Here is a 16785-nt window from a genome sequence, read left to right as displayed (position 1 = left end):
TTAAGCCTTCACAGAATCAGCCTCTCTGGCAGATGGCTATCCAGCCTCTGTTTAAAAATTTCCAAAGATGCAGAACCCACCACCTCCCAAGGAAGCCTGTTCCACGGAGAAACTGCTCTAACTGTCAGGAACTTCTTCCAGATGTTGAGACAGAATTTCTTTTCAATTAATTTCATCCCATTGGTTCTGGTCTGTCCCTCCTGGGTAAGAGAGAACAACTCTGCTCCATCCTCTATATGGCAGCCTTTTAAGTACTTGAAGATGGTTATCAAATCCTTTCTCAGTCATCTCCTCTCCAGGCTAAACAGACCAAGCTCCCCCAACCTTTCTTCATATGTCTTGGTTTCCAAACCCCTCACCATCTTTGTTGCCCTCTTCTGGACACACTCCAGTTTGTCTACATCCCTCTTCAACTGGGGTGCCCAAAACTGAACACAGTACCCCAAGTGAGGCCAAACCAAAGCAGCACTCCTCCACATGCAGCCAGCTGGGTGACCTTGGGCTTGCCATGGCACTGATAAAACTGGTCTGACCAAGCAGTGATATCAGGGCTCTATCAACCTCACCCACCTCACAGGGTGTCTGTTGTGGGGAGAGGAAAGGGAAGGCGAATGTAAGCCGCTTTGAGTCTCCTTTGGGTAGAGAAAAGCGGCATATAAGAACCAACTCTTCTCCTTCTTCTTCTTTTTTTCCTTCTTCTTCTAATGAAGTGTTTATCTGCTGGAGTAGTAACTTTAGGAACTCAAGAAGAACCTTGCTGGATCAGAGCAATGGTCCATTTAGTCCAGCATCCTGATTCACACAGTGGCCAATCAGTTTCTCTGGACAGCCAAGAACAGGGAATAGAGCAGCAGTGACCAAACTGTGGCTCTCCAGAAGGCCATGGACTAGAAGTCTCATGAGCCCCTGACAGCACAGGGGCTCATGGGAATTGTAGTCCATGGCCTTCTGGAGAGCCACAGTCTGGCCACCCCTGGCATAGAGGCTGAGCCTTCCTTTGATGCTCCCCCTTGGCTCTAGGATTCAGAGGTTTAGAGTCACTGAATGTGGAGTTTCCTTTCAGTCACCATAGCTAGTAGCTATTGATAGACATATCATCCATGAATCTATCGAATCCCCTTTTTAAAGCTGTTTGTTCCTTTGACCATGGCTCTTTCTGACAGCAAATTCCATATTTTAATCACTTTTTGAAAAAAGGAGTCTTTCCTTTCAATTAAAGAATATTCACAGCCTGAAACTGGGAATAGTGAACAAGTAAATAGCTGGAGAGACATGGGAACTGAAGTGACTTTTCTCAAGCTTGGTCTGGTATTTGCCAGGAAGGTCCTATGAAATCAAAGGCATAAGCGGCCCAGAATTTCAAGTGGAGTTAGCTTTACATGAAAGTAGACAGTGAGGCTTTGGTGAAAACTAGGTGATTCAGTTTTATTAAGCAACAACTTGGCCTTGAGGACAACAACAGGGACTGCTGTTGCCAGCAGTAGGCCTCAGGCTTCAGAAGGGCAAACATCACCAGCCAAGCAACAGACTGTGTTAGCCAAGGGGTGTTTGGGGCCACGTACATTCCTTTTGAAGGGATGCATGTGAGGGGAGAGAGCTTTCCCTTCAGCCTAACTGCCTGGAGATGAGCAGCACTTTCAGTGGATTCTCAGACCTCACATGGAGGCTGGCATCCTTAAATCTCAGTGGGATACAATGCTACAGAGTCACCCCTTCAAAGCAGCCATTTTGCCTGCAGAGCTGATCTTTATAGTCTGGAGATGAACAGCAATTCCAGGAGATCTCCAGGACCCACCTGGAGGCTGGCTGTCCCTGGTCTGAACATATTCCTTGAAGTCTGGAAATGGGACCTCAAAAGTGTGTAATGCCCCCACAGCCACCTAGCACCCCCTGACCTATTTCAGGTCATGAAAACATTGCAGAGAGGAGGTTCTATGGAATAAAATAGCTGATTAGATATAGGAAAAGCTTCAAGTACTTTTTATAAGTTGTTATGAGCACAGATAATAAGGGTGTACTCTCTAATAATCTACTGGCAAAACAGGAAAGATATAATCAATAAAGAATATTTACCTGCTGTTGTTGATTTTCCAACACCTCCTTTCCCAGAAGCTATTACTAACACTTGTTTAACTCCTTCAATTGGCTTTTGTTTTGGTAATCCTCTTGACATGATTTTTTTCTGTTTATCTTTCAGGAGCACATCATTCATATCGGATGACTTTTAAAAAAGACAATTTAATTGGTTATTAATTCACTGTTTTGCAGTTCTTTAAAAAAATTCTCAAATATAGCAAAATGAGACACAGCTGAGCCCTACTAAGGTTATAGAAAACTACCTGATCTTGGTTAGTTCTAAGCAAGACCAGTACACTGCTTGTATATGCTTGTAAACAAGAATGTCAGCAATGAAATCTAGGAAGCTTTGCATAGTTAAAACAAGGAAGAGTATCAATCTTTTCAGGCCCACCACTAATTCATTTAGCTGCTGGAAAGACCCACCTGCCAACTACAAAAGGTTTAAATCCTCTGTTTTCAATATTTAAAAAGCATTTCTCCTGAACAACTCACCTAAGTTGAAGGAAACTTTTCAACATTAGGAAATATAATAAGCAAAGCTTATAATATCAGAAGACAAAGACTAGTTCACAATCTGTTCCACGTAATATATTTCTGGTAAGGGCTTGGAGGAGCAGCATGTCTCATGGCTTAAGTGCCACTCCACGGTTAACATCTACCCAGGGCACCTGTCCCGCCCCTGAGTGCCTCCTTTACCCACCAGCTTGCCTGTCTGTCCAGCAGCCAGCCAATCACCTTCCGTCCCCCACCCCTGACCACCCCCCTCCTCCTTCCCTCCGAGGCTCAGAGGCTGCAGATCCCTGCTGCACGAGAGCTGCGGCCCCCTCCCCCCCAATCTAGTGCCCATTATATTCTGGAATGATACGGGCTTGGCCCCTAGTACAACCATATTTTTCAGGCTTTCTTATCCAGAGTTTCGTGAAACCCTGGGGTTTTTTGATGGCCTTAGCATGGTTTCCTGAATGAGTGGGAGTTAGTTATTTTTTAGTACATTTTAAAATTAACAAATTAACATTTATCAGATATGTCCATATATGGTCATGTCAACCCCCCCCAGCCAATAATGCCTGGAGGGGGTGGGGAGAGGTTCTAGGTGGGCATGTACACAGATGTGCTTCCCGACCATATTCTGCACAATTGCGCAATTTATGAGGTTTCTCGAAGCCTGAAGAATGTTTCCGGGGTTTCTCAATGGTAAAAAGTTGGGAAAAGGCTGATATATTTAGATACTGATTTATAGGGGTGACAGGTATATACCACACTGGACAGAGACATAAGTACGTTTTCAAAACAAGAACTTCTACTGATGCTCCCACCTATCATCCCACAAAAAATGTGCCGGTTTTGCTTGATGTATGTTTCTGTATATTACAATTACTAAACTAATTGTGTATATCGGCTACTGTTTATCAGCATGTGGGTGCGCACTGTATGGTTTTGTTCCCATTTTAAGTACTTAAATACGTATTTAAATATTAAGAGACTTGAAAGAACAGCATAAGCCCAAGATGAATGAGAGCAATATTCTAAAAACAGCACACTGGAAAAATGTTTTGACTCCATCCCTGAAGTTTGTGTGTATGAATGCCTGGTACAAATTGCTAAGGTCTACATAATGCATAGCTACATACACATTATCTAGAAGCTTGGCTGCTAGCCTCAACATGAGAAGCCTGGAGATACCCCAGTATTACAGCTTATCTCCAAACCTTTTCTCTCGAGAAAATAGCTATTTCGAAGGTAGGACTGTATAAAACTATATCTCGCTGAACTCCTCCCCTTCCCCAAATCCTGCCCCTCCTCAGACTCCACTTCCAAATCTCCAGGAATTTCCTAACCCCTCTAATTAAATCAAAGCAGTTTGTCTCAAGGGTGGTACCCTGCTAACACCATACAGCAGCATAGAATGAGGAATGACAGAGGACCCGTGACGGTATCAGTGTGGGGCGGTGAAAATATGAGTTCAAGCCAGCGAACCCAGCAAGTCATCACGGATCCAAACCCTCCCTCTCGGTATAATAATCCCTGGGCGTGGCAAAGCAAAACGAGAACAGGAGATGCTCTTCTAGGCTAATTAACTATTTTGTGCTTGTCTTTGTTCCTTGCCCGGGACTACTGAGCGATCCAGCCCAGCTACAAAAAGGAGCCTCCAGTTCCCTTCCAGGGCTCCCAAGGCCCAGGAAACCTATCTAGGAAGCAGCCATCCCTTCCGACGATGACCTCTTCCTGCCCCTCCGAAAGTCTTTCCTCCCGCCTATCCTATCCGCAAAAGTCCCAGATGCAACATGGCTCTCCGCGCGTCACTTACCCGAAAGCGACCGGAGGAAGGCGAGTTCGCGGCTCCGCCCCAGGCCGGAGAAAGCCATCGCAGGGCTGCCCTCCTCGCCACCCCGCCTCCACACAACACCGCGTTGCGCAGCGGCCGGGCGCAAAGTCGAGCCACCATCGCAGCCCCTCGCCTAGCGGCCGGCGCGGGGAAATGGCGCCGCTTAGCCACGCCTCCGCCCGGCCCTTCTTCCTGAGGGGGGGGGGGGCTGGACTGGAGCGGCCGGGCCAGCAGTGGCGCGTCTCTGTGCTGACATTACTGGTTCTTCTCAGCGCTTCTGAAAGCGCTCAGCCGGAGGGAAGCTCCGCATGCGAACAAAGGGAAGGGGAACCGACGCCGACTGGGTTTTGTTTGGAAGCTGCCTTCTTGTTTCCCCCTCCCTGTCCGTTAACACAGTCATATGCATATTAATAAACTCCTGCTTTGGCACTGTTCGATTTGGAGGTCAAGAGCCACCCGCTTCCTCCCTCCCTCCCTTTGTTTATTTGATTTTTTTTTGTTTGTTTAGTTGCCACTCAAATGAAGGGTCTTGGGGCAACTTACAACACTAAAACCAGTACGGTGAAACAACATTGTTGTTGTTATGTGCGAAGTCGTGTCCGACCCATCGCGACCCCATGGACAATGATCCTCCAGGCCTTCCTGTCCTCTACCATTCCCCGGAGTCCATTTAAGTTTGCACCTACTGCTTCAGTGACTCCATCCAGCCACCTCATTCTCTGTCGTCCCCTTCTTCTTTTGCCCTCGATCGCTCCCAGCATTAGGCTCTTCTCCAGGGAGTCCTTCCTTCTCATGAGGTGGCCAAAATATTTGAGTTTCATCTTCAGGATCTGGCCTTCTAAAGAGCAGTCAGGGCTGATCTCTATGACTGACCGGTTTGTTCGCCTTGCAGTCCAAGGGACTCGCAAGAGTCTTCTCCAGCACCAGAGTTCAAAAGCCTCAATTCTTTGACGCTCGGCCTTCCTTATGGTCCAACTTTCGCAGCCATACATTGCAACTGGGAAGACCATAGCCTTGACTAAACGCACTTTTGTTGGCAGGGTGATGTCTCTGCTTTTTAGGATGCTGTCTAGATTTTCCATAGCTTTCCTCCCCAGGAGCAAGCGTCTTTTAATTTCTTTGCTGCAGTCCCCATCTGCAGTGATCTTGGAGCCCAGGAAAATAAAATCTGTCACTATCTCCATTTCTTCCCCTTCTATTTGCCAGGAATTGAGAGGGCCGGATGCCATGATCTTTGTTTTCTTGATGTTGAGTTTCAAGCCAACTTTTGCACTCTCCTCCTTCACCCGCATCAACAGGCTCTTTAGTTCCTCTTCACTTTCTGCCATTAGAGTGGTATCATCTGCATATCTGAGGTTGTTGATATTTCTCCCTGCAATCTTGATCCCAATTTGTGACTCCTCTAATCCCGCATTTCTCATGATGTGCTCTGCATACAAGTTAAATAGGCAAGGCGACAGTATACAGCCTTGCCGAACTCCTTTCTCAATTTTGAACCAGTCAGTGATTCCATGTTCAGTTCTCACTGTTGCTTCTTGACCTGCATATAAATTTCTCAAGAGACAAATAAGATGCTCTGGTATTCCCATCTCTTTAAGAACTTGCCACAATTTGTTGTGCTCCACACAATCAAAGGCTTTAGCATAGTCAATGAAGCAGAAGTAGACGCTCTTCTGGTACTCCCTAGCTTTCTCCATGATCCAGCGTATGTTGGCAATTTGATCTCTAGTTCCTCTGCCTCTTCGAAATCCTGCCTGTACTTCTGGAAGTTCTCGGTCCACATATTGCTGGAGCCTAGCTTGTAGGATTTTGAGCATAACTTTGCTAGCATGAGAAATTAGTGCAATGGTGCGGTAGTTTGAACATTCTTTGGCATTGCCCTTCTTTGGGATTGGAATGTAAACTGACCTTTTCCAATCCTGTGGCCATTGTTGAGTTTTCCAAATTTGCTGGCATATTGAGTGTAGCACTTTTACTGCATCGTCCTTTAAGATTTTGAATAGTTCAACTGGAATGCTGTCACTACCACTAGCTTTATTGTTGCTCAGACTTTCTAAGGCCCATTTGACTTCACATTCCAGGATGTCTGGCTCCAGGTCAGTAACTACCCCATTGTGGTCATCAGGGATGTTAAGCTCGCTCTTGTATAGTTCTTCTGTATAATTTTGCCACCTTTGTTTAATCTCTTCTGCTTCTGTGAGGTCCCTACCATTTTGGTCCCTTATCATACCCATCTTTGCATGAAACGTTCTCTTCATATCTCCATAGGAACAACAACAAATATAAAATATTAATAGTAGATTATTAAAATGTGTGGCGATCGCCGTACCACTATTAAAACAGCCCAAAGGTGGTGAAGGTCCAGGGTAGAGCCACAACTGAGAAGGCCCTTCCCCTGGTGACTGCTAACTTTGAGCCTTCGGGGAGGGCGGTATATAAATCTAAATAAATAAACTGACTTTATGCTCCAGGCCCCTGGCGTGGATAATCACAAAAGGGAGTGAGGGCAACTGTAAGGGGAGAGGCAGTCGCAGTTGATCAAAGAAAAGCAGTCGCAGCTCAAGCTAAAACCTGCCCCAATCTCTCTTTGTATCCCACACGTGCCCCCTTCTCCATTAATCCTTTCAACAACCCCATGAGGTAGATCATAGCCCAGACCCTTCAGTCTTTTTGTTTGTATGAGAGCCTTTTTGCTTATGTGAATATTCTGTGGTACTCTGGAGAGACTGCAGCTTTAGTATCTCTGTGTATCCAGCTGGGCTACTCTGGCAAGACACTTCCATGGCAACAGGTTTCTCAAGATCCCTGCCTGCTACTTTACACTTTCTCTCCCTTCAGATAAAGAATTTCCATGTAAGAAAATGTGTAATTGGGTAAATATGTGGAATCACTTGCATTTTTATGCATCGAGATTATCTTGGTTAGACAAAACCTAATGTACAAATGCACCTTTAGAGTGTAATTCAGCCCTCACAATGGACTTCTGGACAATCTCACATTCTTATGTGACCTACAGCTGTATCCGTTTTGTTGGAAATATCTCCCATCTTTAATCTCCACTCCCCACTCCTCAAAACGGTGGTATTTGAAAGGACACTCAAAGTCCATCACAGTTACCCACATTTGCAAGGCTTCCCATGCACTGTAATCTGCTCTTGATAACTGTTATACTGTTATGTTATACAGTTACCCGGTTATACCAGTTAATAATATGAATGTTATAATTATTATACGTATGTTTCCATGTATAGTTTCAGTTACAGTTATATGTAAACTGGCCTGAGCCTTCGGGGAGGGCAGTATATAAATAAATAAATAAATAGGCCTTGGTACTGGTGTCTAACTACTTAGCACCAATTCCATAATAGAGTCATATTCAGGTTATGGCAGGCTTCTAGAGCCTTGGTCCCCAACCCCTGGTCTACAGCCCGGTGCTGGGCTGCCGGCAGCCACTCCTGCCTCTTCTCCCCCCCCCCCCCGCAGCCAGAAGCTTGCCAGGCCACTTTGCTTGCGGCCAAAGCGGCCACTTCGCTCGGAGCCAAAGCGGCTGCTTCGCTCGCGGCCCAGCTAACTTCTCGCTGCGGGCTCGGGGGGGGGGGGAGAGGCAGGTGCGGCCGCTGGCATGCCAGCAGACGCAAATGCACATACGTGGCAGCTCTGCGTATGCACGTTTCGTGGCACTGCTGTGCATGCACGGCGCCTGGGCCGCCGGCTCTCCCCCACCCCTGGAAGCGGTCCTCAACCTAGAAAAGGTTGGGGACCGCTGTTCTAGAGCATGTGGTAGAGGTTCTTTTTGGTAAAGCATGTTCCCAGAAAGAACACACGCTTTAAGAATGTCCTGTCTTTCCCTTTCAGGTTAATAAGTGATCTCTGTTCTAAATCCTAATGCATTCCTGTAGATTTGAATGCCCCACATCAGAAAAGTACTCGCAGTCTTACTGCAATGTCTATGTTATCACTTTGAATGCTTGAAATATACTTCTGTGCTAAGTAGTGTTATGTTTGTGTGAAGTGCCATCAAGTAGCAGCCAATTTATGGCAAATCCTATCAAGGAGCTTTCAAGGCAGCTGAGGAGCAGAGGTCATTTGTCATTGCTTTCCTCTGCAAAATCTTCCTTGGTAGTTTCTTTTTGAAATACTGACCCTACTTAGCTTTCAAGATCCATGTTGCCTTACCTTCCCAATTAGTGTTATAGCTACATTTATTTTCTTCAGTGATCCGACATGAGCCAGCTGTGCTGGAAACAGCAGGCTATAAATGTAATAAATAATAATAATGATAATAATGATAATAATGGTCATCTTCAGAACAGTTGCTCCTGAAAGTAAATAGGATATTAAAGTGAGCCATTGCTACAATGCAATAAATTGCAGTCAGAATTAAAGATCAAGAATTAAAGCCTATTTTTACCATTTAGCAGCAGACCTTTTGGAGATGGCTTTGAAAAGGTTGAGAAAGCATCAATTGATTTCTTCCTTATTTTTAGCAAGGCTTGAGGATGCCTAGCTTCAAAATAACCCCTCAAAATTGGTATACAGACTACCCTCTCTGTAGTATTTACACTATAATTTGGGAAGGATGGGGAAAATGTGTAAGTTATTACAAAATCTTACAGTTTAGAACTTTTTGCACTCTGAGCTAATCTTTACTGTAATATAAGTGTCCTGTTTTGAAATAACAATACATATTAGTAGTTACACCTGTCAAACAGTGTTAAGTGATAAAACTGTTTCTTTTATTAGAGGCACAATGTTTCTTCAATTTTTACTTTTTTAATGTAATAGTTTTCATCATGCTCCCTCTAATGGGAAACAGAAGTATAGCATTCAGTAAGTCAGAACCACATCTTTCTAATAGTGAAGAACTTATGAAATATAGGTGGCAGGGATCTGAATAAATGTGAATTTAGAAAAGCAAGTATTGTTTTTAAAATGTAATATAATCTACTACTGACTTTTTAGCCTGTACAGCTTCACCTAGAGTTGTAGCGTAACATACTCTATTGGATGAATTATCTTGTTTTTATTGAGGTTTCTTCTCATTCTTATTCAGGTTTTTGCATTTTAGCTTTGCTTTGGTTCGTGTATATCTTACACTGTTTTGTTTCTTTTTTCATAATTTTGTGATTTGTGTTGAAATAAGATGAAATAAGATGTAGATCTTTAAAAACTTAACTTCAGTTAAAGAAAATTAAGACAAAAATTTAGAACAGCCTGTAGCTAAAGGGTACACTCGGTATACCATACAACGCCTCTTCATTTTATCCATCCTCTGTATGGTCTCCCATTGGATATCACAGTTCAGATTTTATTAGGGTTGCCAAGTTTTACTCTGTGTAGTATTAGGATTGCCAGCTTTTACAAGGTGTTGGTGTGTTTTACTGACAAACAGAGCACCCCTAATTACTTTATCTCCATCTGTTGAATTTCTTCTAGTTATGCAACTGTCATTTATTAAACAAAATAAATAATAACTATAGAAAACCTGCTGGGGGAGGGGAATGCATCCTGATTTTAACGGATCAGAAGTTAAGCGGTTCATAGATATATGTGTATGTATATAACATTTCTCAATACAGCTAAATATGATTATTTATTTATTTATTTATATTTTTATACCACCCTTCCCTACGGCTCTGGGCGGTTTACATAAAACATTTTGGAACATTTACATAGAAATTAAATTCCCCAAACCCCAAGATAATAGAAGCAACACCTGTGCATTTTAGAAAAGCATTCAAGAATTGAATACCTTCAGTGTCTGTTGCTGGGCAACCACAATAGTGTTGCCAGTATTCAAGCCTTATTTCCTGTCAGTAAAAATGTGTGAGGGGGCTTCCAGAGCAGTTTGGTCTTTGAGGCAAAACTCATTAGGGCCCAGCCCAGCAGCAACTACCATGTAGCTTAATACCACACAATTTGAATAACTCACCAAGACCTGGATTGTGGCTTTTGTTCAAAAGCAGTTATCTGATGAAAGCTAGTGTGACTTGCTAGTTTTGGACTAAGGTCTCTCCTGACCACTGGCAGAGGATCAAAGGATAGGATTGCCAAATCTAGGTTGGGGACCTAGATTTGATTCCCTGCTCCTCCACATGCTGGGTAGCCTTGGGCTAGTCACAGTCCTGTTAGAAACTGTTCTCATAGAGCAGTTTCTCTCAGCCTCACCTACCTCACAGGTTATCAGTTGTGGGGAGAGAAACGGAAGGCTATTATAAACCACTGTGAGACTTCTTTGGGCAGTGATAAACAAGGTAGAAATACAGAAATTGTTGCAGATGTGCTGTGCAGTCCTTTGCATGTCTACCTCAGTGAAAAGCACCACTTTGCTCAACATACCTTATTTCTTTTTCTTTTTTCTTTTTTTTTTTACCAATATCCATGTTATAAGAAAGTACAGAAACACAAAAGTCAAAGTATTTTTTCTGGGCTGATACATCTTTTGAAGTGCTTAAAACTGCATGATGTCTAATAATGAAGCGGTGCTATTTGTTGGCTCGTAGCCTATGTTTTATTAGGCTAAATGAATATTCATTAAGAATTTGTAAAATCTAGATTGTTATTTAGTTCTTTCATTCAGGCATTTTTCATCTTCCCAAAGCCAAAAGAAAACAACAGCACCTGGGTGGCTATTATGTTTCATTAAAACTTTATGAAAAGGGTGAGCCTACTGAAGCAAGCAAAGCAGTACATTAACTGAGTCAAATTACTGCAAAATGAAGGCTGACTTCACACAAAGTAAGATTCCATGGTCGTTTAAACTACCATCTGTTCTGAATTTTAAAAGACATTTTGTGCTGCTCTGCTACTGAAATAACCATAGAGTGTGGCTCTGCTATGGCAGGGTTCATACTTCCGTGAAAACTGGATTGGTAATGCTGGAAAATTCAGTATTCCAGAAGAAGCTATTATAAAAGAAACAGATTCTTGACTCCTCAAACAGAATAGTCAACTAAAATGCAATGTGTTCTTTATATTGTTGAAGAACATACAGAGTATGCAGAATGAGGCAAGTGAAAATACATACATGGTGTCTTATCCTATTGTTTGGGGCCACAACATCTTCCTCTGGCCTAAGGAGCCTTCCTGTGACACTGGAGGCCCTTGCATCAGAGGAAGATTCCTCAGGTCAATGAAGATGCCACCATTATCAAAGCAGTGGGATAAAACCCAATGTGTGGACAAATTAAGGTGAAATCAGTGTGCTCACAGGGGTCTGACTTTGCTTAAAATTGCAATGTGTGACCTCAGAAACTGGGAAGGACCATGGATGTAAATTCAACTTAAAAGAAGAGTAGTAGTTAAATATGGAACACTGGACTTTGTAGAAATTGCCAAATCACCTGAATAAGAGTGTATATTCATCTTATCCATAAAACTGACTTCGATAGTGGAATCCTTCTTCAGCCTTTTTGAGATAGGTTTTTCCTTAGCACAAAATCCATGAAAAGAGTAACTCCTTGTTTGAATAACTCCCTAATGGGGCTAAACTATCTGAGTCCTATGAATAACTTTCGTTTTGTATCCGACTTTTCTTCTGACATTGTGGTATACAAACCATTACCAAGAGGTGTATTATGCAAGGATGTTTTCTCTAGCTTCTAATGTACATGCTCATAGGTTACCTTTTTTATTCTGCAGGTTCCCTTACTTTCACCATGGATGTCTGTTGGATTTTCTTTTTTGTTCTGCATTGGTTTTCCTCCCTTCAGAGCTCAGATCATTCCAACCACTCTGCACTTTCTGCCATCCTCCCCTGCCCCATCATTGGTATATGAGCTCCACGGTTATGTTTCCCATCATTTAAATATGACAAGCAGGCTGAGTCAAGCAATATGAATTTGTCACTAATCTTGGATTACTGTCAAAAAATAATTGGCAAGAAAAGCTTTAAAAGTTTGGCTAGAGGCAGCATGTGTATGTGCAGTTAAAAGTTTTAAAAGATGCATGTCCTCAGTAGGAGATACCAGTGAAGTAACCAGAGAAGTAGCCCCAAGTGCATCATGAAGGGAACAAGCAAGCAGCTGGGCGTGTGTTACTCTGATGGTGCACCCTCTCCCCAGGATGTGGACAACCACCTGAGCCTGTCTCACTTGCCAGCCTCACAGCAAGACTCTGGTGACTTGGTAACTGCCTACACTCAGGCTGAACTCTCATTTGGCACTGGTGACTGGGAGGGGTCTTTCCAGAGCTGCTGTGGGCATGCTGGCCCTCTAGCCAAGCAGGAGGAGGCTCAGGGTCAGGACAGAGATAATGAAAGTCATCATGCATAAACCCACCTGCCTGCAATGCCTTCCCCCACCCCCAGTTTCTCTGGCCCCCTGTTTGGCATCACTTCTTTGGTTGCCTGTCTTCCTGAAGGCATGCATCTTTTAACTACACACACTCTTGCTACCTCTTGCCAAACCTTTAAAGCTTTCCCTGTCAATGATTTTTCTTCAAAAGTAGTAGGTTTAAATAACAGAAATTTTGCAGGTACAATGATATTGCTATTAAAACATATGTTTAAAACATATAAAACAATGTAAACTTAATCCTTTTATAGGTATTTAAATTTCCTAATGATACACCAATGTCACCACCAATGTATTACTCCTTTACTCACAGAGTTGTTTCTTCTTTTATTTGAACTATCTACCTCTGTTGCTTACTTAATGATTTTTCTTCAGCAATCAAAGATTAGTGATAAACTTATATCACTTGACTCCTGCTTATAAAAATAAAACTTTAAATGTGTAAGGAGTAGTGGAGCTTGTATATCTGCTCTGCTAAGATGGCTACCCAGGAGTGAATACAGCTAGCAAGACTTTTAAAGTTTTCCCTGTCAATAATTTTTCCCCAGTGATCCAAGGCTAGTGATAAAGTCATATCGGTAGATTCATCCCACTTCCAACCCCCCAAACTTTAAATGATGGAAAACATAAGCAACAGTGGAGCTTGTACTGGGGGGGGGGGGACAGACGGACGACTACTACTAATCTGCTAAGATTACTGATTATGATGATGTTATCTATTCAATCGTGTCCGACCCTCAGCGATTCTATAGGAAAGTCTTTGCCATGCACCCCTGTCTCTGACTGCTTCTTTTAGTTGGTTCATGGTCATCCCTGTATTGGCTTTGATCATATCGAGCCAGAGGATACTTTGGTGACGACATTTCCTTCTGCTGGCCATGCCGAGCATTAATGATTTTTCTAGTGAGTTTGATCACACAATATGTCTAAAGTAAGTGAGCTTTAGCTGTAATATCTTCCCTTCTAAAGACATCGTTGGTTTGCTCCTCTCTAAAACTATCTTGTTGGTAACTTTGGCGGTCCATGGTATTTGCAGCATTCATCTCCAACACCATACTTCCAAGACCATACTGTCTTCCTTCTTCAGGGTCCAGCTTTCACATTCATAGTTCCTTATGGGGAAGACAACAGCGTTGACTAGCCGGCCCTTTGTATTAAGGCTGATATCCTCACTCTTCCATATTCGGTTCATGCCTAGCATTGTGTTCTGGCCCAGTGTTATTCGTCATTTGATTTCACGGCTGCGTCCATCACTTTGATTGATCATAGAGCCAAGATTACTACACAAGACTAAATACACTTTGAAGAATTTCTAGTTCCAATTTCAAAAAACACACCCGGCACAAAACTAACCAATAACCAGGAACAATGCCACACACAAAAAAGAAATTTCAGTGCCACAACATTATTTGTTTTTTTCCTCATTGCTATGCAGACTATATATTCCATAGTTCTCAAGAGAAAATTGGAGGGAGTAAAAAGATGCGGAGTGCAGGCACAGCATTTGAAGTAAAGCCCTTCCATTATACAGCTTTTCCTGCTGTGTGGGAGCACTGCCAGTGAATGAGTAACTAATATTATGCATGTTTACACCACATAGGGAAAAAAACACATTACTATATTAAAAATAGATTACTGTTGTTTAGTCTTTCAGACAATTACAGAAGAGATACATGTACATGTTGAATTGGGGTAATCAAAACTTAATTACATTTCAGAGTAAAATAATACCAGATTTGATGTCTCTTGTCAGTTACAGTTATAAAGCTCTTAAGAGACAGGCATCTAGTGCCTGCTCAGATCAGTAAGCCTTGTTGTATAAGGGTACGTGCATTTCCATACTTTATTCTGCTACATAAGAGAAGAAATAGAAACATAGTTAATCATATTCTCATCCCTCCTCAGGTGTCCACCGTTTTAATGTGGCTCAAAGGCAAACCAGCTGTGATATTTACCTCTTCAAGTTATAATTCAGTGCACTTAAAATAACAAATTATAGGGATTGTTCATGTCAAGCTACTGGTGTTGTCACACTCCTGGTGTGTACCAACCTTGCAGGTCCTGGGACTGAACTAGGGTGGCTAGTGAAAACCTCTTTTTGACAGCCCCACAATAGAAAAGGGTGACAGTAGCCACATTCTAGAGTAAAAATACCTCTCACAGTATAAGAGAGGACAGTGCAAGATTGAACTGGGATGAGTGTGGAGAAATACCTCATGAGAAACCATACAATCCTCCCCTTGGCTACCATTCCCAGGTCGATGTTATATAATTAAATAGTTGAGCATTGGAGAATATCGGTGGAGGAGCCCAAGATCTTCACATAGCTTGGCCTCAACCCCAAGCCTGGCTGAAGAGCTCCCTTATACAGGTCTTGTGGAACTGCATTAGCTTTGTCAGGGCCTGTAGCTCTACTGGGAGCTCATTCCACCAGGTGGGCAGACTGGAGAGCCCTGTGAGCGGCATAGGAAGTTAAGCTGTCCCTCAAATACGCTGGGCCCTAACTCTGAATGGTCTTAAATGTCAAAACTAGAACCTTGAACTTGATCTGGAATTCAACTGGCAACCAATGCAGCTGCCTCAGCACAGGCTGGATGTGGGCTGTCCAAAGTGTTCTAGTTTGGTGAGAGCCAGTTTGGTGTAGTGGTTAGGAGTGCGGACTTGTAATCTGGCATGCCAGGTTCGATTCTGCGCTCCCCCACATGCAACCAGCTGGGTGACCTTGGGCTCGCCACGGCACTGATAAAGCTGTTCTGACCGAGCAGTGATATCAGGGCTCTCTCAGCCTCACCCACCCCACAGGGTGTCTGTTGTGGGGAGAGGAATGGGAAGGCGATTGTAAGCCGCTTTGAGCCTCCTTCGGGTAGGGAAAAGCGGCATATAAGAACCAACTCTTCTTCTTCTTCTTCTAGTGTGTATTTTTTACCAGCTGTAGTTTCTGAGTCAAGGACAAGGGCAGGCCCGCATAGCCCTCATTACAGAAATCTAGTCTAGAGATGACTGTTGCATGAATCACCATGGCCAGGTGTTCCAGGGACAGATAAGTTGTTAGTAGCCTTGCCTGGCATAGATGGTAAAATGCCAGCTGGGCTACCCTGGTAACCTGTGCCTCCCCAAAGGGGAGGCATTCAGGATAGGGTTGTGAGTGGTGGCAGCCAGCGCCGTGCCATGGGGGAGGGGAGGGGAGGCCTGGGCGCCAGTGCATAACTTGGCTTGCCAGTCTCCAGGTGGTGGCTGGAGATCTTCCACTATTACAACTGATCTCCGAGTGACAGAAATCTGTTCATCTGGAGAAAATAGAGTCAGACTCTATGGTAATATGCTCCAAACCCCACCCTCATTGGGCTCTATCCCAAACATCCCACTCGACCTGGTAACCTTATTGATACTAACCACTGAAGGCGATCGAACTGAGCCAGGTCCACCCAGCAGTATACTACACATCATTTGATGGGGGTATGCTCTCAGGAAAGTATACTGAGGAGACCTGCTTATGATAGAATCATAGAATCATAGAGTTGGAAGGGACCTCATGGAGCATCTAGTTTAACCCCCTGCACTATGCAGGACTCTCACAACCCTATTGCTCATCCACTATAACCTGCCACCCCCTTAAGCCTTCACAGAATCAGCCGCTCTGTCAGATGGCTATCCAGCCTCTGTTTAAAATTTTCCAAAGATGGAGAATCCACCACCTCCCGAGGAAGCCTGTTCCACTGAGAAACCGCTCTGTCAGGAAATTCTTCCAGATGTTTAGACGGAATTTCTTTTGAATTAATTTCATCCCATTTCATCCCATGATGGGGGGAGGAACTCTTGAAGCCCTGTACCAAGTTGTTAAAACACTCACTTGACAGGGTGCCCCCACCTCTTAGGTGAAGGAGAAGGCACCTGTGGTTTGTTGTGCCTGGCAATTGTCCCATCGTTCTTTGGATCAGCTGGCCCTGAGGCCTATTCCCTGCACGATAGGAGCTTTCTGCCTCTGCAGTACATAGAGTAGTTGCACTTGCTGAGGACTTTCTTACAGGATCAGTTAGTGTAATTTGGTGGAATTCAGCATGTGCCTCAGGGGGGGTCCCCTAGCAA

The 16785-nt window shown here is 43.6% G+C and overlaps 1 protein-coding gene across 3 annotated transcripts in view; it reads right to left on the bottom strand.

Moving 5' to 3' along the window:
• The window catches only part of NUBPL (NUBP iron-sulfur cluster assembly factor, mitochondrial), a 130586-nt gene that overhangs the window by 91397 nt on the left and 22404 nt on the right, over positions 1-16785 (bottom strand). Inside the window, exons 1-2 of one of the 3 annotated variants that reach the window (XR_013228475.1) lie at positions 4388-4598; positions 2074-2221 (exon numbers count right to left, since the gene is read on the bottom strand). Coding sequence is in view for 2 of the 3 variants with exons in the window: in XM_077323047.1 (XP_077179162.1) it covers positions 2074-2221; positions 4388-4525 (286 nt within the window). In the remaining variant the exon portion in view is untranslated. Of the gene's footprint in view, positions 1-2073; positions 2222-4387; positions 4599-16785 lie in introns of those variants that run through there. The other 2 variants (XM_077323047.1, XM_077323048.1) reach the window with 2 other exon arrangements.

This window comes from Paroedura picta, chromosome 2 (assembly GCF_049243985.1).
Source record: "Paroedura picta isolate Pp20150507F chromosome 2, Ppicta_v3.0, whole genome shotgun sequence".
Lineage (NCBI taxonomy): Eukaryota > Metazoa > Chordata > Lepidosauria > Squamata > Gekkonidae > Paroedura > Paroedura picta.
The sequence above is the reverse complement of the archived record's forward strand: the minus strand, read 5'-3'. Positions and strand labels throughout refer to the sequence as shown.